The sequence below is a fragment of the Phytophthora infestans genome, genomic scaffold (genome assembly GCF_000142945.1).
Source record: "Phytophthora infestans T30-4 supercont1.51 genomic scaffold, whole genome shotgun sequence".
Classification (NCBI taxonomy): Eukaryota; Oomycota; class Peronosporomycetes; order Peronosporales; family Peronosporaceae; genus Phytophthora; species Phytophthora infestans.
In genome coordinates, this window is record NW_003303708.1 from 373912 (window position 1) to 398329 (window position 24418).

The window sequence follows — 24418 nt, forward strand, 5'->3', positions numbered from 1 at the left end:
ACACAAGTCCGTACCTAAACTACCGGTCCGATATGACAGTACATTTATAATACAGGCTGTACTACAGGCTGTACTGGTATTAGTACATGTACAGCCTTAGTTTTGAGCTCGTTGGTAACAACTTGATCAGGAGTGTTTCTTACCAGTAGGCTACAATTAAAAACTATACTACTGGCAGTAGCAGAATCGGAGACTTGTGGTATGAAGACTTATTAAGAATTACTTAACAGCACGTTAGACGTTCCGTGTGATAACCGCTGGATTGCGCTTTTGATTTCCAACGTCATTTTGGTTGAGTTTTCTCTGCTTGGTGCAGGCGACTGTAAACGCAATAAGTGTACCTTGTGTGGACAGTATGTGATGATCAACTTCTCTACTGTAGCTGTTCTACCGTCATCTAGAGCTATGGATGTGATTTCCTTATGGACGCCAAGGCTCGTTAACTTTTGTCGCGCAAGCCGTGCGTTGACAACGTTTAATAGACCCAGCAAGAAACGAACTACATGTATATCCCGCCTAAATTGGATATTGGTGCGAGCTTTAGGCGATTTTAATAGTGGATTCCATGGTCATGCACTTCTCACAGAATCTGTAGTATCTGTGACTTGTACAGAATGACTCGCAGACAGCGAACCATAGCCCCATCTTGGATATCATCATGGACTGTTTGTGGCAACTGGCGAGAATGCCCATCTGCCCACCCACTGGGTGGGCAGATGGGTGCCTGGGTGACCCAGGCACTGCCACTGGCAGTGGCAGTGCCAGTGGCAGTAATTTACTGCCACTGGCCAGTAAATAAAAGCTACTGTAGGCGACCTACTTTTGCTTTTGAAGCCACCACTCCACTGTTTTCTTCCTAGAACTCAAGCCCCAAGAAGACTCAAGCAGAATGGGCTTAATGCACCGCGTATTGCTGCTTGCGACGTTTGCCCTGTTGTGTATGCATGCAAAAGCTGCCGGATTCGACCACGACAAGGTTCCAAGGACTGTTGAACGAGGTGGCGGTGCAAGACAACTGCGCACGGCCACGATGAGCGACGACGAAGCTAGAGTGTCGAAATTGCCGTCGTTTATCGAGTCCTTCGTTAAAAACCGAAAAATCGAGTCTTGGATTCAGAACAAAGTTACTGACGACTTTGTCCTGAGCGAGCTAAAACTCGTGAGATTGCCCGGAACGAGCCTGGCGGACGACCCAAATTTCAAGCTCTTTCAAAAGTTTAAGATTGGCGGCTGGCTCGAGGAAAAGGCTACTACAACGAAAGCCTGGGAAAACCTTGGCTTGGATTCACTCCCATTTGATCAAGTGAGCAAGATCGACGAGTTCAAGACTTATACGCAGTATGTGACGGTGCTTAACAAGAAGGCAAGCAAACTCGATATTGATCAGTGGCACGGGCTGTTAAGTGGAGGATCACCTGAGGAATTGATGGCCAAAGCAATGATATTGAGGACTTTGGGCAGAGATGTTCTAGAGCGCAGAGTCATGCTTGGTGGACATGTTGTGGTACCATTTTAAGGTTCGTAGCAGACGATGGCTGCATAGGAATGAAGCACATGGGTAATAAAAATACCGTCCTTTCCCATTTAAACCATTGTTTTTAAGAAGCATGCATTGTGTCAACTACTACATGTACATATAGTAGTAAAAATCAAGCCTTTCGCAACCATTTATTTAGTTCAAATACTTGCTGCTCGGCGTTTGCGAATCTAAGCTGCATATGCACATGTACCGGTAAATTTTGCATTGCCTTGTCGGACGAGGGCATGGTGAAAAGTGAGCTAAACATCAGGCCTACGTAACATGATGAGAGCGACAAATGCAACCAATCTGCTTTGGGCAATAATTCAGCCGGCAAGATGATTCCTTTGGTCGGACGAGCTCGGGCATCGTATGCTGGCGGCGTTTGTGTCTGGCAAGAGTTAAGATATCACTCGGATGGCCGATAAATGGACCGCGGTTAGCAAGAGAACCGAGGAGTAGTAAGCATTACTATAAGCGCATGTTATTATTTCTTCGGAGTATTGTAATAAATGCCTATTAATTTTGCCGTTTTGGTCCTGTTCAGTGAGTTACTCGCTGACTAATTTACAGTTATTCAAGCCGATATTAGTGACTACAGTAGCCCCCCCCCCTCGCGCTCATTGTTCGCTCCGCTCGCGATTTAAAGATTGGGTGTACTGGAATGCTCGGTGTCGAATAGAATGTCCTAGATTTAGACCTGTTTTTATTTGAGATTTGGAACGAATACCTGCACCAGAACCATAAGCCTGTGCTTAACAAAGCGTACTTAACGTAGTTTTTTTAGGACAAGTTTCTCCTAAAGACGCGTTAAGTACGAAATATAAAAGGACATGTTTAGGACGTTCGGCGCTACGCAAATACAGCTCCCGCGCGAATCTGCTTCAGCTATGGGCGCTTGCACGCTCGCCTCCATTGGAGATTAGACAACGCAATAAGCTACTAATTCGCTAAAATTGTTTTCGACAATTTGGACAGATTTTGGCAAGCTTATTACCTCGAACTTTTTGCAGTTTTTGATTAAAAAATATGAGGTCACCCAAAACAAAATGATACTTACGAACCTAAGTAAATCGCAATTTAAGCACTCTAAACGAAAGCGGGACGTCTCCTCTATCTCTTGAGTCCTTATAAGCTACAGAAGGCTTAAAACTGAAGAAGTTGTGGTCGCTCAAAAATATTATCTCCATTTATGAGCCCTCGAAATGACGATACATTTAGGGGTGTTGTGAGCTCAATATTTTTTTCAGTTTTAAGAGATTCAAGTGTTATTCAAAAGCTCTTGTTAAAAGCAATTAAATAAGGGTAGTTTTACAGTTTTATCAATTAAAGTTTACAATAAATGTCAAAGTTTCGGTTAAGTGCGAAAATCAATTGGCCAACTTTACGCTCGATTATCTCGATAACTCTAAATGGTTCGTAAGTAATATTTTGTTTTGGGTGGTCTCAAATATTTGAAATTGCTCCGAGATAGATATATTATACCTAGCGAAGGTAAAGTATCATATAATTGAACCACTCCGTAACCTCGATCTCCACATATTTCCCGCGGAGGAAACCAGCATCTTCAAGACTTAGTAGCCTATAGCCCAATCCACCTTGTAGGTCATGGTCCCACCACGTAAATAACGATTGAAATTGCTCACAAAAATGCTAGCCGTGTCCTCTGCAAAAGGGTACGCGGCGACATGAGGGGTGAGCAGTACGGATAGATGAGACCACAGTACAATTTGATGTGGAAGTGGCTCCTTCTTGAACACATCCAGCACAGCACGAGTTACACGCCCGTAGCTTGTAGAGGAGTAAATCGAGTCCTTAGGTCTTGCTTGAAAGGGACTGCGGGGCATAAGGTAAAATGGAGAATGAATTTGATGATTAAGACTGCCGTGCTCTAGCTTACTTCATCTAGCTCTAGCTCTGACAATCTGTGGTTCGTACTTGTGCAATCAGCTGTCCTCTCGCCCTCCACAGCAAGTGGGTACACGATCGATTCTTCCACCCGCAATGTGCAGTGTTACCACCCGTGTCACACTCCCCCCCATGAAGGAGTGCTAGTTAGCACGAGAAGATTCGGCGCACGCTGACCTGTTGTTGCGATACACCTTTATCAATGGTGACGGTGCCGTTATCATGGACGATCTTAATTGGAAATGGTACGTCCGCCACTCGCTGTAGCTTGGCACGAAAGTGGTTAAGGACTCGTAGCATCACCTGATCCCCAGGCTTGTAGATGTGCTCAAGCCTCCTGTCGTTTTCACGGTCGTTGTTTTTTCGGTGAGGATTGCATTGAAACTGCGCTTGGACAAGTAGCTCCATGCGGTTGGCGTAATGTCATGTCGTGCCCGAACACAAGCTGTCCCGGAGACGCGCTGAGCACACTGTGGTAGCTGGCTCGTACAGCGATAGTAGATCATTTTCCTCCAGTCGGCACCCTCGTGGCAGCGGAGGACGTTGCCGATCTCCAGATACACCCGTTCGCAGATCGCGTTAACCTGCGGATTCTTCACAGTGATGGGCTTGGATTTGATCCCGTAGCTTCGAAGCAGCTCTTGGAACTGTTCGCCGGTGAACGCAAGGCCGTATCGTGGATAACCATGCGAGGTCTCGGGTAGCGACACAGCCACTCGCGGTCGAAGCTCTCAGCTGTGGATAGGGACCCTTTGTCAGGCTGGACACCGACTTCGAGCCAGCGCGTCGCCTGGTCGATCATGGTGATCCCGTAACCTTTACCTTCGTACGGTCCGATGAGGTCGACGTGAAGTACGTCAAATGGATTGACGGTCTTTAGCGCTCGTGGTGGGAGGAGCCCGTAGTCCTGTTTCCCGCCGTGAAGCTTGGCTCGCTTGCAGGTCACGCACTCCCTGATGAACATGGCGATAGTGGGATCCATTCTGGGCTAGTAGAAGGTGTGCCTCAGTAAGTAACTACATCTTGTACAGGAATACATGCATTACTCGTGGCCAATGAATTTGACGTGAGCCCACACGAGTCGAGGCTATCCCCGACCAATTCGCTTCTCCGCTTTTTCAAATTGCTTCAGAGTTTAACCTCAGTGGTTTCGTGCCGATCGCTATTATTTTTGGGTAGCCGTGTCGAAAACGGCGAGAAAGCCCTGCATTGCAGACTCGCAAACGCAAAACTTCCCTTCGCTGCTCTTCCGTTTGCGAGGATCTGCGTTGATCGACATGTCCCCCACGCAGAAGAAATGCGTCGTGGCTCTGCGTGTGTGGCTGCTGTTAGCTTGGGCAGTGGTGATCTCCTTGTCCAGCGTGCAAGCCATGCAGACCAACGTGTCGAGCATTTGTTCGCCGTCCGACCCCGTGCCGCTCGTCGTGAAAGGAGTCATCACTTATGTTTGTGTCAACGTGAATAATAAATACCGTACGCTCTTCACACCAGTCGCTGACAAGTTCACCGTACTACGCATCAGCGACTGTGGGTATTTCACGCATTTGGGGTCATTCGAGGAAAATGATCGCTAACTCCTTTCTGGCTGGTATGTTTTCCTTTTGCATTTTGTTTCAGCCTGGAATGATACTCGTATAGGTGCCAACCCCTCGAGTGCATTCCTCACCGTGTCAAGTCTCAAGTATCGCACGAACTACAAGCTCTACTCATCCGCCGCGACTGGTCACATCTCTCCGTACATGACCGCTATCATATCCGTAAAGAAGGGTGCCGTACAAGGCGTAAGCTGGGACGAAGGCTGCTACTTTTGCACTGCAGATACGTGCGACTATAATCTCTTTTCAAAGCCTGAGGAAACGACTTCGGCGCGACTCAGCGGTCTAGGCAGAACGTGCTTCACTCCTGTCGATAGCTGCACTGGCAATTCCTTCAACTCATCCGATGCGAGTATCGATGTTGGGGATAGCAGTTCATCGGGATCAAACGCCACTAGCAGCACTACCAACACGACTGCGCAATGTGACATCACGATCTACGTGGGCTGGACCGGAACGGACAAGAATGGAGAATACCTTGGTAGTGCCTCACTTCGTATGTCCCAGTTCTCGAAGTACTCAATCGGCTCATTCTTTTCGAATATTGGCGCGAGTCTGTCCAAGTTGGCTCCAACAAGCCGAAGCGAAGTTTCAAGTTAGGCAAAGCAAAATAAAAGACCTAAAGCAGCTCCATGTTGTATCGAGTTTGAAGTGCACCGTTTCTTTGTGTGTGCTTGTTCTATTTGGTGCGATGCGCATCGAATTCAAAGAGAAAACGTCGATGTCTAGCGGTAGTCGTGGATCTGACGGTCCATGTTGTCCTTCTCCAGGACAGCGTCCAGGTTGTCCCACCAGTGCGGCAACAAGTTCGATCCGATAAGATGGAACCACGGCGACAGCTTGCGCGTAGAATCATTGAGCAGTGCGGGCAGGTTATCACGAGCAATGAATTCGGCCTGCTCCACCTCGTTCTTGTTGACGTTGTCCAGTGGCACTTCAGCACGTGCAAAGAGGATGTGATCCATCTCATACTCCGTCCAGTTGGCGTCCGACGCGGCCTGCAAATATAGGCAGCATGAATATTTTTATCCCTTACAGCTGTGAGAAAAGCGCTGCAACCTACCTTGTACATGACCGTCGAGACGTAGGCCAAGTCATCGATGGCAAAGATGGACGAAGGGATGCCGAGTTCGTGCTCCAGTTTGCGAATCGCAGCCCGCTTCACTCCGAATCCGTCTTCCAGCTCGCCTTCGGTAAAGAGCGGATGGCTATAATGTCATATTTTAAGCATCCCAAGTCAAGCTTCTCTCAGCCATCGTAACAATGCACCAATACTTTACCTGCAGCACGTGTTGGCCCAGAAGCTCGGGAATGTGATCTTCTCACTCGCGCGCTTCTGGATCAGCAGCTCGTTCTTCGAGTTGAAGACGAAAACACTGAAAGCGCGGTGCAACACGCCGTCGTGGATGTGTGCTATCCATATCAATGCAGAATACTCAGTTAATCACTCGGGTGCAATTGCAACGGCGAGCTCTACCGTCTTTCTTGCTGATGGGGCCCACTACATTGTCTTGTTCATCCACCTGCACGATCTGTTCCTTCATGAACTGCAGCTGTTCAGCATCGGCACCAGCCGTAAGCTCCTCGAACGTCACGCGGCCCGCTGAGCTGAAAGCCGCCGCGCCGCTGCGCACAGCCGCTCCTATCATGGCGCCACCCGCGCGCACATTCGCCAGTACCATAATGCTCACGCTCCGATTAACAACTGGGACGTGAATGTATTAATGCCGGTACCTCGGAGCATACTGGGTTTTCAACCAACCAACTGCGTTCCAGAGGAGATAGCAATGATGCGATGGTTAGCCATGGCCAAGGCGCCTCGATAGGTATATTATAGAGCTTTATGCAGGACGCCAGCCTCCGCCTCACGTCCAAGCGACGAAGAGGAGGCCCAGCTACGTTGTAACTTCTTAATCCCAGTCAAGCCTCGCTGCCGCGCAAGTGACATTGAGGGAAACCCGTCTACTTCAGAGCACAGCTAGTACTCGGCACGGTTAACCTACTTATCCTTCGTCTTGTCGGTCGCCGGTGCTTCTTCGTCTGTTTCTTTATGCTCTAACGCCTCCTTGGCTCGGAAAATTTTGGACTGTAGATAGAACGAGCCACCCTTGGCTGGGTCATTCGCCTCGAAGTACCTTGTAAACTGCTTCTGGATCTCCTCCGAGGATGGCGCAGGTCCGCTCGTAGGGAAGTTGAGAATCTCACGCGCTTGCTGCTTGGGCATTTGGTTCTTGCGCACCACAGTCTTGGCTGCCATGGCGCCAGCGTTGCCCGAGCGAGCGTTGTGTACAGCCTGCTGGTATGCCTGCACGAAGGCCTTGGACACGATGCCCGCGCCCATGACCACCACCTGCGCGATAATTCTGCCAAGAGGTCCCGACATGTCTTCTTACTTATTGATGATTGCTGTTGTCACTGTCGCTGCTGCGGTGTCTTGTCTGTACCTCTGGTTCAGAGGAATCAAAGGATCGTACTTAATCGAGCACCAATTTGGAGGTACCGTGATTATGGTGTTCAGTGCAAGTTGAAGCACGCAGGAAGGTCGCCAAGCATGGCGTCCAAGAATTCGGACAGCGACAGTTTGCGCAGGAGCTGCTGTTCCTCATTCTCGCCCTCCAGTACAGACCACAATTTTGTAGTGAGGTGCTCTGTGCCTCCAATGCGCTGCAGCTCTGCCGTGATTTCGTCCGCTGTGCACAAATCGACACGCCATCTTTCAGTTGTTGAGGCTGAAAAGATCGGTTCTTTGACATGCGGGAAAACAAGCGGTCACTGACCTGAGACGGTTTGACTGCTGTCCGTGTCACAAAGGAGGAACTGAATAAGATAGTAGAGCTGGTTGAGCTCAAGCCCGTGCGAATCCAACAGTGTGCGAACGTAGCAACCCTTAAATTCCTCCCAGCTCACGCTGCCGTCCAGATCGTCATCAACCTCCCATATCATCCACTGCACTTCGCCCTGCGAGAAGCATCATGCATGTACAATATAAATGTAGTAAAAGCGTCAAGCACGACATTTTTTTCGGTCGTCGTTGCCGAGGGTTACCTTCGTGGGAATTCGATTCAGGCTCCGCATACACGAGCTCAAGTCCGCCGCGGTGATGACCCCGGACGTATCGCTACATGTACTGCCGGTGATGACTCCCTTCTGCAGCTCCTTGATCTCGCTGCGAAGTTCGTGCATTGTCGGCACGCTATCGCTGGTTTTCGCGACGACCGCCGTCACATTGCGGCAGCCTGCGCCCCCCCTCTTGCCGCTCGCGGCTTTCGCTGACCCGTCTGGTTCCTCGCTGCTGGCGAGCAGGTTCAGCTCCGCGAGCACGTCCGTCACCTCGGTCGGCGAAGGTTGCTGTGGCTCTTCATCGGTATCCGTGCGCTGCGACGTTGCCTGTGGTGAGGATCGCCACGCGTTGAGCTCCGACGTCTTCTTCACGATGCGGGTCTTGCGGTCGTGCTGTCGCAGGAAGCAGAATACCCGCAGCAACTTGGTGACGCTGTCGGGAGGCAACACCTGAGCTACCAGCTCGTCCATCGCTGAGCTTTCACTAAAAGCCTTTTAGTGACGACCCTGGCGACACGGCAGCGACGGCCTTATAATGAAACCGATCTTTTTAGTCGAAGTCCAAGAGTATCTAACCGAACGCACTACTGTGGCTCGGCTCAAAGTTACTGGAGGCATGCCAGGCTTCGTCCTCACTCAACGCTCATCTTACTTCGCACACTCGCAAGAAATACTCGTCCTAAGACAGATTGTCAGCACGCACAATGGACGCGACAGGCTTTGGCAATCGCTGGCATGTAATATTGATACCAGCCATTGCCAAGGCATGTATATAATGTACTGCGCAAGCGAAAGTTTGTTCTACTGTATCAAAAAAAAGAAACGTAGCCTGGCATCGTATTCAGTGGTTATCAGTGGAATCGTAGCAGAGACTCCTTACTCTGTGAAACAACAGCAGCTCTAGCACAGTCACTAAAACAATTTAACCGAATATTACCGTATAGTATACGTGTCCCTTCGAAAATGACTCTTCGGTGAAAGAAAAGCCTAACTTGCGCCGCTTGTTCCAAGAAGCTGCACCCAAATGGGCTTTTGTACATGCGATGGTGCAAGGGTTTTATTCTGAAGCTAAATTAAATAAGTAGGCTCGTGTTCTGTCAAATTTTTTACTGTTAAGTTTAAAAAAACGAAATTGTATAAACACAAACTTATGTATTTTGTCACTACATACAGCGAGATCACATAGCTTGCTGGAGTCAATATCATCCAGAGTTACTACGTTTTATCTCAGCTCCTGCACTAGAAAACTGTAATTTCCCACGGTAAATAAGAAGATAAAAAGAAACCGTCTCTATACTCCGCTTCGTAATGGATCTAATAAAAAATACTTCTAAGTAGCTGACATCGTTGAGCATCTAGTTCAGTGAACGAGGTCATCCATCACAGAGCCCGCAAACCAGAAGATCTCCTACATAAACGTTATTGTCTTCCACTCATGGGAAGCCAACGTTTAATTTGTCTACTTAAATAGTTTAATTTTCAATCAAGAAAAGGCACGCAACGTTGCCGAGTCTCATCTCCCCTTGTAAATTACCGATAAATGGAACAACAAGAATTTCTCTCGTAACTTCCAATGCCAAACTGGTAGCGCCAATACTGCGCCGCGCGTATTCTAATAGGAGTATTAATGAAAGCTTGTACCAGTCTGCATCTTCACCGGCACGTCGCTCACTTGGCTAACAAATCCTTGGTCGTCGGCGTGAGGTCGTCGCCGACTCGTCGGTAACCATGTGGCTCATGTCTCCCAAGTGGGTTCGCTCTTCGGAAGAGCTGTTGATACTGCTTTTCTTTACGGTCCTCTGTTTAAACTCCTTGTGAAACTTGATCTTTCAAATAAAGTTGCTTGTATCGTTTTGACCTCTGTTAATTTTTCCCTTTTCAAAAACACGTGAGACTGGCGTAAAGTTAGCGAGCCGAATCCGTACAACTGTCAGATGCCACGACTTCAAAAAAAAAAGTAGCACTCTCAGATGATCCGGTTTCCCTCGTATCAAGGAGCCCTCGCAGACACAGCGGCATTTGCTAGGAAACTGCAGCGTCAACGCCAAGCTGAGCTCGCTCGACGGGGGCGAGACAACCCCCGTGGACTAAGAAAAAAGAGAGCCTCGTAACGGAACTTCCCACCTGCTAACTTCTTCAGCGCGATCCATTTCCCTACAGGAGTCGAACAACGCCCATGGTCTTCACCGAAATATCGGCACTAGTTCAGTCCCAGTGGCAGCTGCTGCGCAGCGCATTCGACGCCGAGAGTCACGAACGCCGCGTCCAACAGCGACTGGAGAAAAAACAGGCCAAGCATCAGCGCAAGGCTGCACGCCGAGCGGCACGGGAGGCTCGCCGCGCACAGCGTAAACAGCGTCACACGCTGCTCTCCCCGACCGTTGTCGGCGAGCACACGGACGATGAGCCGGAGACTAGCAATAGCAACAATACCATAGCGACGGTCCCGAGCGGAATGGCCTGGGCTCGCACCGCCGAGGCTCTGACAGATGTCGCCGGCGCAAACGAAAGCGATGATCGTTTCAAAAGTGAGCCAAGTGGCCGGTCCCTGCAGGACGCAAGTCGAGAATATGTCGTCGCCGAGGCTTGCTATGGGATGTCCGCAGTGGCAGAAGCGCCGAGCTTGACAGTCGCGAAAGCGGTCGTCACCGCTCCACAGCTCCCTTTGGAGCTTGCACTTGAGATCGAGGCTCAGCTGGCGCAAAAACAGCGTGAGTTCTACGACTCTTTGGGTGGCTACAGCACTGTAGACGAGGAAGAGGACGAGCTGAACGAGTTGCTAGCACGTGGTCGTCGAACGAGTGACGCCAAGCTGCCCCTCAAGTGGACAGTCGCAGGCATCCAGAAGGCTGTAGCTCGAGCAAACACAGCGGAGAAGGAAGTCTTCTTTACTTTGCCCGAGGCTTCGGAACAGGAGGAGAACAACGACGTGGACACGGATGTGTCCTCAGCCGCTTCAGCTTCATTTTCGAAGAAACCAAGACCGAAGTCGCTTTCAGCCTCCTCTGAACTGCTGGAGACGGAGCCCGAGGACGACGAGGTGGATCTACGCAACAGCGGCGCCTTCGACGGCTACTGCACTTTTGACGAGGAGGAGGAATCGCGGGACCTGTTCATCTCCGACCACGAAGTCGACGGCCTCAGTGCGCCACAGTATTCTGTTGTAGACCAGACTAGCGGCGAGGCGACGACTGAAGTTATTGAAATCAAGATCGACCCCAATTGGAGTGAGCTGAAACCCGAAGTGGAGGTTGAGAACAAGGCAGAAGTCGTCGTTGACATTGACAAACTTATCTCGCTTAATCTGAACGACAAAAAGATGCCGGATATGTCTACAACCTGTACACTGGAAGAACTTGAGACAAAGCAGCCATTAGTGACCAACGTGAACTTCTCGAGTGAAGAAACGCTGGAGGCCACCGACCTACATGATAATCAGTTTGAAGAGGATCCGGTCGAGAGTATGGAGGTGTTTAATGGCGTGGAGGAAGTAACGGGACAGGAGATGAAGGCGCTGGTTGTTGACACTATAGCGGTATTTGAGGAGGAGTTGATTATGAAGGAGTTGGTGGAGCTACAACCGGCAGAAGAAGACGTGCTCTGTCACGACTCAAGTCTCGTTGCTTCACCTGATCAGTCCTTAGTGGACGCATGCATTGTTACTCCTGGAATTTACTCCCCTGGAACAGTGGACGAGTATGCTTGCTCCATCTACGAAAGCCTTCGCGCACGAGAACATCGTTACCACGTTACTGAAAACATTTTTGCCAAACAGCAAAGCGTGAGCCCCAAAATGCGCTCCGTTCTTGTGGATTGGCTCGTTGAAGTACACCAGCGTTTTGAACTCGAGGCGCCGACACTTTTCCTGACGATTAATTACATCGACCGATATATGGCGCAGACGTCCGTCAAGTCACAACGGTTCCAACTCGTGGGAGTCGCAGCATTGTTAATTGCTTCAAAGTTTGAGGAAATCTACCCATGTGACATGGACGATCTGCTGTACATCTGCGAGCGATCCTACGTCAAGGCTGACCTGGTGGACTGCGAGAGAGACCTGCTAAACGTGTTTAAGTTCAATTTGGCCGTGCCGAGTGTCAGCAGCTTCCTGGGATACTATCTGGAACACTTTGAGGAGGACGACGATCTCATCAGTCAACTCGCCAGTTACTTCGCAGAGTGTTCGCTGCTCGACTTTACTTTTGGAGCCACATATGATTCCTCGGTCATTGCTTGCGCGTGCCTCCTTGCAGCTTATTGCTACATTGAGAACCAGACTCCTAGTCTTGTTTGGAACTCCCGTCTCGTAGAGCTCACTGGGTACACCGTGGAGGCGATTGTCCCGTGTGCTCAGGATCTGTGGTCACTTTTGACTCAACCGAGCGAGCTGGCGGCCGTCGCGACGAAATACAGCGCCAAAGAGCTCGGAGAAGTCGCTCATTTGCCGCTGGAAGATCTCGAGATGCTGTTGTGTTGACTGCGTCTTGGCCACGCCACTCGTAGCCGTTAAATAGATATTGTACATAAGTGCCCCGGCACCAATGCCCTGCATCAGGGCTAGACTCAAATATTTTTTCGAAGTAATAAATCCTCATGAACCTATTACGCTTGCTCAGCATTGCATCAACAAAGAATGGAGGAGTGAGAATCAGTTGCATTTAGTCGCCCATGCTTCCAGCAGCTATCCGCAACAGGTGCTCCAGCTTGCCAATTTGCGAGATCAATCCTAGAACCCGTTGCTTGCCGCCTCACCAAAGAGTTCATCGATGACTTCGTAGTTGATTCGTCGGCTCTTTAATTTCTGTAAAACGGGATAAGTGCCAGGTCAGGAAAGCTTACGAGGAGAAGAGTGGGGTGATCATGCTCACATAGATTGCGTGCTGCGCCGTATCTGGGGGTGGCGCGTTCACGTCCGGAGTTTTCTTCCTTCGCTTCTTCTTCGGGGCATCGGGCGCTGACAAGCCAAGTAGCCGTTTTTGTTCCTGCAATGCCATAACGTCAGCGTATATGTTACATGCTAACGTGGGGATAACATGGGGGTACCTGTTCTTGGATATAATCCTTGTTCATCTTCTCCCACAGCAACTTCTTCTTCTCGGCCTCCTCTCGTGTCAGTAGTAACGAGTTGATTTCATCATCATCCAAGTCCGAGAACGTGTCCACAGCTTCCTCCTTTGCGACTTCTTTCTCAGCCTCGTCCTGCTTCTCGGCCACCTTATCCTCGTCTTCTGGGTCTTCTGCGTCTTCCTCGTGCTCATGAATTTCGCCGCCTGACCTTGATCTTCTTCTCTTTTCACTACTACTATCAGCTAGGTCACGTGACCTTCGTCTTCTTATTACCGTGGAAACGGCTTCGTCGTCTGCTGAAGTTGTAGGGCTAGTGCTGTGTTCTGTGTCACCGTTGATTTCATCTTCCTGTTTGTTTCCTCCGCTTCGTTTAGCTCGCGCGGATGTATCCTCCTCGAGCGCCATGGTAAGGTCTCGCTCGATTGTCTTGTAGAAGCTTGCCTCTTCGCGTTTGCGCATAATGTAGCGAGCCGATTTCTTGCGCACACGAAGCAGAACTTCCTGTGCTGCCAAGCGACTAGCGCGGTTCACAATCTGGTCGTTAGCGTTGTCAAATCCATAGTCAATGTCATCTTCTTCGCCGTCTTCGGCCTTATCGCCACCTTTCGTGCCCACAATCGTGCCATTACTACCAAGTAGCGCCTCTGCCTGTTTCTTCTTGTAGTACGCATCACCACTCAAGAAACGAGACATCTCCTCGTCTTTCAAGCGCTGCGCTTTCTTGTTCAGCATACCCTTAGCCAATGCGCCACCACTTTCGTCATCTTCGTCACTCTCCTCATCGGAGTCTCTCCTCCCTCTCGCTAGTCGCTTCTGTCCCTTCTGTTCCAGTGGCAATTTCTCCGATTCAAGCAACAGCATTTCCATGACTTCCTTCTCACGGTGACGCTGGAAACTAGGCGGGTCACACTCTACACGAGACATCTCGAGTTTGCCCACTTGGTCGTACGTCAGCTGCGCCGTCGGGGTGAGCGAGAACTCGTACAGTCGTTGCTTCAGTGTGCGTTCTCCGATGTTCACGACGTCCATAACATCGTGTAGACTGCACATGACCGACTGAGAGCGCGCTGCAATAAGTAACGCTGCACCGCAGATACCCGACGGACGACGACCTGTTTCAATCCAATCGCGTTTCATGGTGGCCACAAGACGTAGCGCTGTAGTGGCGATGCTATGGGTTTTGCCTGCAAAGTTCAGCTGCGAAGCGAAGCGGTGGATGTAGAGCGACGGGTCAATGAGCGGCAAGTGGATCTGTAGCAGCTTGCAGAACTTGAGGAAGACGCCGCCCAGTACGTAGACATTGATCTGCAACTTGTCCGAAAAGTCGATGAGCAAGTGCGGCGAGCGCTCTCTCCTGCAGACGATGTAGAGACAGGCAGCAATAACCGTCTGCGTCTTGCGGCCATGTGTGAAGTTACGCTGCAGTGCCAGCGCGAACAGGCGGAAGGCCGAGTCCACGTAGTGGTCGCCCAGGCGCAACATTCCTGCAATCTGGCGGATTTTCTTCTTTCCGTTGGCTAAAGTGTTTGCACGCGACTCGATTCCGTAGTTACGTCCACTGGTTCCGATGTTGCCATACGCTTTGGACGCTGTGGCCGACACAAACTGCCCCACGACCGAGTGTGCGCCGCCGCCAGACTCCTGAAACTCGACAGACGATACGATGTTGTTCTCTTCGAGAATGGTACCACAGCTCACACACACGGCCTCACCGCTCACATCCACCACGTCGATCTCCGTGCAGGAGCACGTGGGGCAGATGGTGGTGGCCATGGCTCTCACTGGGGCGCGACTCGCGTGTTGTCCTAGGGCCGAGTTGGTGGTGAAAAACTATTCCTGCTTTTATCGCACCTTAATGCCAGTAAACAATCGCGTGGCACACATCAAATATATGCCTGCCAAATCAAAGTTTGCGTTTTTGACAGGGAAAAGTATTGTTGCGCGACGGTCCCCCGTACGCCAACACAACTTGAGGTCGAGAAGCGAAGCTGCCGACAGGACTCACGCCCAGCAACAGGAGCCGCCGACGTCCAACCCGAGTGCCCGAGTGATCAACACAGCCATGGCCACGCCCGACTTCCGCGCACATAATCAGGAAATGCCGCCGCCGGGTGGCTTCAAGCCCGTCAAGTTCGTCAAGAACGGCCCGGCCACGCGCGGACCACCGGGATGGTCGCTCTTCCTCGGTACGTTCCTCGTTACGTCCGTGGGCTACTACCTCGTGGGCCAGCACAACAAGCGCTACCGTGAGGCTGCCAAGGAGGAGCGTGAGAACCGCATCGCACTGCTGCCGTTCCTGCAGGCTGAGGCGGACGTTGGGTACCTGGAACAGGAGAAGCACATTTTGGAGAAGGAGCGCCAGGTCATGAAGAATGTGCCCGGCTGGGTGGTCGGCCAGTCGCCATACCACTCAGACCGCTACCAGGCACCGCTCTGGGCTCAGAAGAAGTAAATGACAAATGGGTGAGTAGCAGGAAGTCTTTACAAGCAGCATGCAGCCACTGGCTTTGACCGAACTGTAACGAAGACCATGTGAAGGAAATGCACTCATGCGTTCGTCAGGTTGGGGTCGCCCTCTTGAGGTGGTGAGAATTTAATGCCATGAATATCGTCGCTGCTGCTCATTTCAGATTGTTGGACGTGCAGTAAAAGAGGTTTCTTACTTTCGAACTCTTATCGGCGAGAGCAGCACGAGCTCACACAATCTAGCTTTGAACGAAATAGCTGCAGGTACCAGGTACTTACTTGTCTGTCAGCAACACGACTACAGTTGCCCCTTTCCGGATTAAAGTCCTTCGTCCATCTCGTCTTCAATTACCTTGGCAAGCTCCTCCTCCTGTTTCTCGCGCTCGAGGCGCTCCTCGGCGCTTTCAAGGTCTTTCTTGTAGGCATCCGGCGGGTAACGCATGGCCTTGACAGCTTCATTATGCACGTCCAGACAGAAGGTGATACGCCTCTGGAAAGCCGTTTGCGGGTCATTGGTAGTGTACACGTTTACCGTCTCCTTCAGCTGCAGCCAGCCGTTCTCGTGATCGATCACAGCGTCGATCACGCCATCCCGAATAGCCTTGGCGCACACGAACTCGGCGTTCTGGGCGTTCTCCAGTGCCAGCTTCTCACAGATGTCGGTGAACAGGATACGCGAGTACGAAGTACTGATCTTGCGCAGACCCGTCTTGATGACGTTGTGACGCAAGCTGAGCAAGTTAAAGAGAGCGTATCAGTTATTCCAGACTCTTGACGTCGACAACATCTCGTTGTGCTTACCGAAGGATCAGCGTGTACGTGTTGTCAGCCTTGAAAACCGCTCCGTGTTGCGATAAAACCACGTTGAAGTCCTCCAGGTTACCCACGCGTACAGCCTAAACGCATCGATCAAGATGAAAACAATAGGTTAGCGTCCATAATGCACAGAGCCTACCTCGTTCAGCAAACCTACGTTTGTGAGTTGCAGGTACGGCGCCAACGCCTTGCGGAGCTCATCCTGGTTGAACACATTACGCTCGGGCACCTCACCCATGAGCAACTGCACAATAATTGCGAGCTTGTACACCGTGCGCCGGAAGCCAAACGCCGTGTTAGCCGGAGCCTTGCGGATGGACTGCATCAGCTTCGTGTACGACTCGGTGTACTCGAGCTGCACGGCCTGGATCTTGCCCACGTAATACAGATAGCGCACAAACTGGTTGTTCGACACTGACTCGGGGAACGTCGTCTTGCTCACGAACTTATAGGCCTGTTCGTACATATTGTCCTTCAGGTAGTTGCGCAGCAGCAAGTTGATCAGTGTTGCCTGTCCAGCCTCGTCGTAACGCAGACACGCTGTGCGGTGGGCGCCTAGCAGAGTATTACGGATAGCGGCCAGGTCGTGGCCGAACTGCTCGTGGATGTTGGAGTAGTACGTGAACACCTTGGCCTGGAATAAATCCAGGGTGCGGCGGTTAAACTGCTGACAGCGATCCACCACTTTGTCAACCGTGTTCAGAGCCTCCTGAGCCAACTTGTACTTCATCAACGCCGCCAGTACGTACAAGAACAAGTAAATCTCCACTTCAATGAGATCCACCACAGGGAGAACCACAGCGGTGGGGGCAGAAGTCGTAGCCTCCACTTCCGGCGATGAAGCGTCCGTCATCTCCACATCCTGGTCCTTCGTCACGTTAGCACGAGCCTCACTAGCCGCAGCTTGAGCCTTGGTCTCGATCTTGGCCAGCAGCGCCAGCAGCACGGGCTTAGACACGTTCTGCGAGGGAAGCAGCTGCTCTACCGCCTGCTGTAGCTGCGCCACTGACAGCGTCTTGCGCAGCTTGCTGGTGGTTCGCAAGATGCGCGAGATCTTTTCCTTGGCGTTAGTCTTGACCACCGTTTCAAGCAAAGTGATGGCACGCTTCAGTTCTACATACAATGAGCAAATAAGAGTCATGATGGGGAAAGATCGACATTTCTCGGCCTATTTACCTTCGTAGACAAGAGCTTCTTCGGCCGTCACTTCCTTGGGGTTGGCGAGGTGCGCCCTGTAGGTGGGTGTTTGCGAGAACGTAGACTGCGCGCTCATGTTTTCGTGAGGAGGGGATCTCTTCGGTTTTCGTCAAAGATTGCTCTCGGCTTTGGACACAGTTTAAAAAAAGACACTTTTCTTTAACATAAAAAATGTTTTATTTTCTGATCAAAATGTTGTGGGAGGGTGAATGTAACGAGGTACGTAACCCCATGTGTACCCCTGGTACATGAAGAGTGACACATCAATACTTCGGTACTGTGGGTACAATCCAGTGTGCCCCATGTTACATAAAGAGTGACCCGTCACTCTTGTGGACACCTGGTACACGGTACCAGGTGCTCTCGGAACCAGTCAGCGCATGACTACTTAGCTCCACTATAGGTAACCTCTAGTTTGTATAAGACCCAAGGTTATCTTACTTATAAATACACCAGTCTTAAATCTACTCCTCTAAGTAGCAAACCGTTCCCACTGAGGCCGGGAACACGTGGACTTACGTTCACTCGGGTAGTTAATAACCATAAGCACTTCCTCTGTGCAAGGTGCTGTGTGACCCCGTCACAGTCGTCAATTGGCTGATGACATAGCTTACTATCGGTGACTTATAGTTTGTAAATTTAACTCAAGCTTTGCCTACTTTTAAATACATTCAGTTTACAACCTACCTTAAATTGGTCACTTTGCTCCCTTAGACAAAAGGGGCACTGAGAGTTTGTATACTCTCGGAAGCCAACTTCCTAGCGCAAGGTGCTGTCTGATCGCGTCACACTTGATAGCACTTGTCGTCAGTCCACACCAACGCGGGGACTAACTGAACCTCTCTGAAGTTCGTCGCCATGGATAGGAACGACTTCTCCCACCCAAACGACTCACTGTTCGAGTCGGTTCGGAAGATGGCAGGCATCTTCGGGATGGGGGCCCTGCAGAGCCTGGTGGCGTCAACACCGTCCGAGCAGCTCGAGCGTGTCAATGCGTTTGACGCCTACGAGCGAGGGCTCATCGCACATGTGGGGGGGGGAAATCGGCAGGCTCCGGCGGCGGAAATAAGTTTGCCACACCCGAAGCCAATACGGCTGGAGGTGAAGCCGTACGAAGGGAAGGAAGGTGAGAGCCTTCAGTTCTGGGTTCAAGAGGTAGAGCTCGCGATGAACGCGGCTCTGGTCTCGACCAAGCAACTCCGCGTTGCTTTTGCGCTCTCCAACCTTAGCGGTCGTGCTAAGAGGCGTTCCTCCCGACGAGCTACTAGTATCGGCAGCGTTCGCGCTTCCTCTCATACGAGCAAGATAGGCACGAGCTGCACGAGTACGTCCAAGCGATGCGGGAGATCACGGTGTCCCTAGTTGGAAACCCACTCAACGAGCACATCAATATGACTGTGTTCACGGACAGCCTTCGAGTGGGCCCGGCGCGCACTCAGCTGTTCCGGGTGCTGTCAAGCACCCTCGAAGAGGATATTCAAGTGGCTCTTCAAGAAGAGTGCAGCCTTCGCCAGGCGCGCACGCCGGCCTCAGCATGACCAGGAAATTCTGTGCTGCATCCCGGTCGGGCCAGCCCCACCGGATCAGTTCCCATGGAGCGCGGGTCCGCCGAACAGCGCAACATTCGCTGCTTCAGCTGCGGGAAGCTGGGCCACTTCAAGCGTGACTGTCCCGCAGAGACACATCGCAGGCGAACTTTCCCCAAGCCCGTGTTTAGGGTCGCTGGCAGAAGCCATGATCCCGAAGACAGGGGGACGCCGGAGACCAGTAGGGGCGGGTCGCCCTACTGTGGACGAACTGAGTCGTTGCGAGAGGTGCGCGAGTGGCGCGTACCACGGGGACTTAGCCCCTGAGAGTCTTCGAACTCTCGAATCGGCGAAGAGCAACGTCGGGCTACTTGTAGTACACGGATGTGTACGAGGATACGATCACCCCTTCACAATCTTGATCGATTCTAGGGCGTCAAAGAATTTCGTACGCCGCCAGACGGCGGCTCGTAATAGCAACAAGCTGTCCGATGCTTTAAGGGCAAGCAGAGACAACGGGCAGTGTCAGTGCGACTGGCCAACGGGAAGGTCGTCACTGTCCCCAACATCCAAATGGATCTGGCCGTCACGTTCGAAGACCTCGACAGCCCAGAACAGTTTACTGTGGTGTAGTAGAACACACAAATACCGTCAGATGTGGATTCCTTACACAAACTACAACAAATCGCCGAGTTAGACCGGCGGTTGTATGGCCTGTGCAGTGGGTGGTCCCCTCACGGCTCGGCCCTTCCGGGACAGACGAGTGGATCGCTTCCACTCGGTTCCGACTAACCAAGTCAGAGCACTCCCGAGGCTCCGCCGAGTTTGGTTCGGCTGAGCTCGTTCACAAACCCTGTGCCCTCCACCAAAGGATGGACGGCGGCGCGCGAGCGCTTTTACAGGTCACCGAGCGCAGAGGCTGCTCAGCTAGAAGTGTTACGGCACCCGGGCTATCCGACGTACCGGCCCGCTGAGTGTGCGGGGCTTTCTTTCGCACGTAGCGAGACTTTGTCCTACACGGACCGACCTAATCTCTTGGCGCTACCAGTCAATACCCTACAAGCTATGCCTCTCGAGTATTGACGGCAGGCATAATCCAGCCCTATGCAGGGACTTACCGGAAGAGTGTACACGTGTCTTGGACTAGAAAAATTCTGCTCTGTTATCTTCTGGGGACCTTTTCGGCTCCTCCTATTTAATCATGTGCTTCTCATACAAATACCTAGTGAAATGTAGTCGTTTCGGATTTCTACCGACCCTTCCGCTGGGTTCAGGCGACCGTTGAGCTCAGCAGCTATCCGGATAGCATCATTCGGACAGATCGCTGAGTACTTACCCTGATCCTTTGTTCCTAAGCTCTGGGTTATCAGACCGAGCCGATTCTTGATCTAAAGTAGGTTGGCGTATGGTCGAATTTGGAAATCCCTACACCACAACTGCCCCGGTTATGATACGAGCCGAGCTGGTGAGTGTCTTAATCCTTCATTTGGTTCTGCCACCGTTGGTCCACACTCGGCTGATGACGTCTCGCGGCTCTCCACCACCTTCTTCGGTACGTTTGTTGCTTCCGCTGTCGCTCACTTAGCAGCTCCTTACTCCTCGCATGTCACTCCAGCACAATTCGCGGCGCCATCATTCCCCCCCCCCCGACTCCTCGTCGAGGTGAAGGCGCGCCAGCTGAGTCGATTCCTCGACCCGTCGGTACTCGTGGGGTCAGCGACCGGCATGAAGCTGAGTTGGTCGACCTGACAACTTCTCATGAGTCTGACGCGGGGTCGGCGGAGTCTTCTCGCGCGCGCCCTCCTGGTCCACCGAGCTTGCCGGGCGACACCACTTCGGGCGCCAACAGTCAGTCAAGCTCGGCTGCTCCAGTGAGTCTTGACTCCCTAATGACCAGGGTTACTGAGCAAGGATACGAGCGTCGAGAAGAATTGACCTTCTTGGCAAGGCTCATGGCCTACGGATTCACTCGTTCCGTGGAACCTTCCGATCCCGTGCAGCGGCGAGCGATCCTGCAGGCTTTTTCCGCGGGGGAGCTGTTGGACATCTTGAAAGGCAACTACGCCGCTCTTGATTATCCCCAGATCATTGGTGATCTCAGGGCCGACAATCAAGCTGTTCAAGAAGAGAACCGCGCGTTGACTCGGCGATTGGACACTCCTGCCCTCAGCAATGTTGACTTGTCCACTCAGCTCTCATCGGCGGGACAATAGGTGTCGACTGGAGGCTGCTGCCACGCAGTCTGCTAATCTCCTTGCTTCACTGCGAAAGGCTGTAGCCCTGAGTGAAGCGAAACTTGCTCGGGCTATCGAAGCTAAGCAAGGCAAGGTTGAAGCTGCGTTGAGTCAGGCCCAGCTCCATCATCAGCAAGTCTTGGATCGAGACGCCGAGATCGCAGTCCTCCTTCGATCTATTTCCGAGAGGGATGCGGCGTTCGTAACTCTCCAAGGCATTGCTTCCAAGCATTTTGAGCAGCTGCAGGAATCGCAGAAGAAGCCTAACCCGCTGGAGGAGCCACATTAGGACCAGCAGCAAAACCAGTCACTGGGGCGTCTTGACGAGAATGAACGATCAACTCCATCCGCCGAGTTTCACCAGCTGGAATGTGGATAATTTCAGGGAAGCGAGACTCCAAGACACGACACAGCCGGGCGGTAAGAAGGGGGTCGGACGGATCAAGTCCAAGAACTCCAAACCAGCGTCGGCAGCAGCCATGTGAGGGTCGTGCATCGGAATGATACCGTTCCGACGAATGAACCGCTTCTGTCGCAGCTGCCCGCTGCTCAGCGATCTCCAACTGAGCGTGCCGCAAGGGTTGAGTGCCGGTTGAGCTGTACAGCTGCACCCCCCTTCGGCGGACTCGGCTGCGGCTCCTGTCAGCTCAGCGGCGGCTACGAGTCAACCCGAGCCGACCCTCGCCCAGCTTCATCGTACTCCGTTGGCGGACTTGGCGTCGACGCAGCGGCTTCGGCGTTATGCAAATCCAAAGTCTCCAATTGCTGCGGGTCCTCGTCATCGTTCGCCGGCGCCACATCCGCCTCAGCCGTACGCTTGTCCACTTCCCGGGGAGGAGGGACACGAGACTATCAGTGCCCTTTTGCGTTCAAGTTCTCCTCAAGCTACCGTGTCCGATGGAGGAAAGCCCCGCTCTGGTAAATCTCGTCGTCGGACTCGGCGAAAAAACGTTTCGTCACCTTCAGCTGAGTTCTGCTGCACAGCTAGCTGGTTCTGCTCGCGCTGAAGATGACGATGAAGCTTCGAGCGAAGCTGAATACGAGTTTGAGATGCCCGAACCTGCCGACGACACCGTTCCTGCGTTTGATTCGACGACTTCGGTGGGTTCTTCGTCTTCTGGTCCTCTGTCGACGTCGTCAGTCGTGGCTACTCAACCACCGACGGTATCCTCTTCCGATGTCATGGCTTCGCTGCCTGTCCCGGATACGAGTGTTTGTGCCCCAGGCTCGACCTCACCTATCTCCGCTGAGTTGCCCCAGTCAAGTGTGTCGCTCAGCGTCGTATCAACGGTGGTTGGGCACTCCCAATCGTCATCTGGTCGATCTTCTCACGTCTCTCCCTCTCGTGGTCTGAGCGTATCCACTACACCGACTGACCTAGTGACTCCGGCCGTGAGTGTCCTCAGACCGTCTCTCCCTGCGAGCTCGGCGGTGTTAACGTCCCCGTCTGGGCGCCCCATCCGGAGATCTGCTGCGACTGCTCGCACCGTGACTGCTCAGCTGCTTGAGGACTTTGACGCATCTGAAGACGAGGTCTTAGGGCCTCTGCACCGTCCGCCGGCTCGCCGAATCTTGCCGGTGGGTCGCTCTCGGATCCCATTTCTTTATCCGGGAACTCGGCGGGCAGTCCTTCAGGTTCCGATTCGGCGGTCGAAGATGCTCGTCATTCTGCCAAGGCGAGAAGCCTTCATGCGGCAATCTTCGGTTCTGACGATGAGATGAGCGATGAGTCCTTACCGCCGAGTGATCGCCACTCTTCGCGACATTCATCGATGGATCATGGTGACGGGACGACGCCTTCTACCTCTGCGTCGGCTTCGGGGAAGCAGCAACGTCGCAAGCGTCGTGCCTCGTCGAGTCCTACCGGTCATCGGTCGAAACGATCCGAGAAGCACAAGAAGCACCACAAGAAGAACCGACACCACATGCATCGGCAGCCTGCGTCAACCCCTGACATGGCTCCTGCCCAATCTCTTTCGGCTGCTCTTTCGCCGAGTGTGCCCCCGGTAGCGTCAGCTCCCTCTCAGCCGTGTTCGACTGCATCACGGCCGGCTTCGGTCAGTCTGCCAAACGCTCTTACACTCCCGCTGGCGACGTTATGGACCCTGGCCTCGCAAGCGGTTTCCAAGGATTGTCGCTTGACTCTTCACATGGCTCAACTCCGCGAGGTGCCATTTATGCATTTCGGCTCGACCCGTTGTTGGAATGCATTACTGGAAGCACTGACCGGCGGAGTGCAGCTGGAGCTCGTAGATGGTAAGAGGCGTGTGCCGCCCACACCGTGTTCTCTTGACGGCATACGAGCTTTCATGGCTGTCTTCGATCCGAGTCATTCTTGTCAGCGTCTCCGGCAGATGCTCTCCGAGCTTTCTTTCTTCTTTTCGCCGTCAGTTCTGGAGGAGGCTCGATGCAGGTTCTTGGAGATATGTGGGTGAAGCTTCGTGGCGACAGCCCTTTAAACTCGGCGGGGCGGCCCATCACGACGGATGAACAAGTGACTCGTTACTTCGTTGCTCTCTACGAGCGTCGCCACTGGATCGTCGAGTCAAGTGTGTTGATGGGTCTCTATCCCGACCTGAACCCGACAGCCACGCCTGCTCAGCTTGCTGAAGTGTATGAGCTGTGGCTGGTGTACAAGCGCGAACGCAAACGCCGTAGTGACACCCTACGATATTTGGTTGTTGCTGTCTACGACCAGCTCTACTCGGCGGTCACCCAGAAGCTCGGCGGCGAACCTGCTCCTCTTGTCGATGCGATCCGTCCGTCCCCCATTATTCTCCTGTTAACCTTTCGTGGGTTCTAGCCGGGAGAGACTGGGTTCAGTGCGCTTACGATGTGGGTCTAGCCGAGCCCTGGCGAGCTTGGTGGCTAACCGACCCGGCGGTTCACCCGTATAACACATGCTTCCGCGCTCGGAACGTGGACTTGTTGGTTTTCGCTCCGCGCGGTATGGACCCATAAGTTGTTGACGACGCGATCGAAGAAGACTTCGATCTTGCCGAACAAGCGCCTTCTGCGTACGCTCAGGGT

The 24418-nt window shown here is 52.3% G+C and overlaps 9 protein-coding genes across 9 annotated transcripts; 4 read left to right on the top strand and 5 right to left on the bottom strand.

Moving 5' to 3' along the window:
- Positions 1-889: 889 nt before the first annotated feature.
- On the top strand, positions 890-1516 carry PITG_16663 (avr1 secreted RxLR effector peptide protein, putative; the record flags this gene model as incomplete). The annotated part of the gene is made up of 1 exon (XM_002896847.1): positions 890-1516. One exon carries the CDS (start codon positions 890-892, stop codon positions 1514-1516), a length of 627 nt encoding a protein of 208 aa, XP_002896893.1.
- Positions 1517-4527: 3011 nt separating this feature from the next.
- Positions 4528-5209, top strand: PITG_16664 (uncharacterized protein; the record flags this gene model as incomplete). Its single annotated transcript, XM_002896848.1, has 1 exon — positions 4528-5209. The coding sequence occupies one exon, from the start codon at positions 4705-4707 to the stop codon at positions 4999-5001; it is 297 nt and encodes a 98-aa protein (XP_002896894.1).
- Positions 5210-5747: 538 nt separating this feature from the next.
- Positions 5748-6704, bottom strand: PITG_16665 (isopentenyl pyrophosphate:dimethyllallyl pyrophosphate isomerase, putative; the record flags this gene model as incomplete). The annotated part of the gene is made up of 4 exons (XM_002896849.1): positions 5748-6020; positions 6098-6230; positions 6303-6435; positions 6500-6704. 4 exons carry the CDS (start codon positions 6702-6704, stop codon positions 5748-5750), a joined length of 744 nt encoding a protein of 247 aa, XP_002896895.1.
- Positions 6705-6823: 119 nt separating this feature from the next.
- Positions 6824-7454, bottom strand: PITG_16666 (uncharacterized protein; the record flags this gene model as incomplete). Its single annotated transcript, XM_002896850.1, has 1 exon — positions 6824-7454. The coding sequence occupies one exon, from the start codon at positions 7403-7405 to the stop codon at positions 7022-7024; it is 384 nt and encodes a 127-aa protein (XP_002896896.1).
- An 82-nt stretch (positions 7455-7536) lies between these two features.
- PITG_16667 (uncharacterized protein) lies at positions 7537-8553 on the bottom strand (the record flags this gene model as incomplete). The annotated part of the gene is made up of 5 exons (XM_002896851.1): positions 7537-7712; positions 7800-7980; positions 8068-8221; positions 8297-8314; positions 8405-8553. 5 exons carry the CDS (start codon positions 8551-8553, stop codon positions 7537-7539), a joined length of 678 nt encoding a protein of 225 aa, XP_002896897.1.
- A 2992-nt stretch (positions 8554-11545) lies between these two features.
- PITG_16668 (cyclin-like protein) lies at positions 11546-12559 on the top strand (the record flags this gene model as incomplete). Its single annotated transcript, XM_002896852.1, has 2 exons — positions 11546-11551; positions 11720-12559. 2 exons carry the CDS (start codon positions 11546-11548, stop codon positions 12557-12559), a joined length of 846 nt encoding a protein of 281 aa, XP_002896898.1.
- A 249-nt stretch (positions 12560-12808) lies between these two features.
- Positions 12809-14922, bottom strand: PITG_16669 (transcription factor IIIB, putative; the record flags this gene model as incomplete). Its single annotated transcript, XM_002896853.1, has 5 exons — positions 12809-12883; positions 12951-13064; positions 13126-13247; positions 13383-13683; positions 13765-14922. 5 exons carry the CDS (start codon positions 14920-14922, stop codon positions 12809-12811), a joined length of 1770 nt encoding a protein of 589 aa, XP_002896899.1.
- Positions 14923-15111: 189 nt separating this feature from the next.
- On the top strand, positions 15112-15772 carry PITG_16670 (uncharacterized protein; the record flags this gene model as incomplete). Its single annotated transcript, XM_002896854.1, has 1 exon — positions 15112-15772. One exon carries the CDS (start codon positions 15212-15214, stop codon positions 15599-15601), a length of 390 nt encoding a protein of 129 aa, XP_002896900.1.
- Positions 15773-15934: 162 nt separating this feature from the next.
- PITG_16671 (26S proteasome non-ATPase regulatory subunit 3) lies at positions 15935-17730 on the bottom strand (the record flags this gene model as incomplete). Its single annotated transcript, XM_002896855.1, has 4 exons — positions 15935-16346; positions 16417-16511; positions 16571-17544; positions 17608-17730. 4 exons carry the CDS (start codon positions 17702-17704, stop codon positions 15935-15937), a joined length of 1578 nt encoding a protein of 525 aa, XP_002896901.1.
- Positions 17731-24418: the final 6688 nt, after the last annotated feature.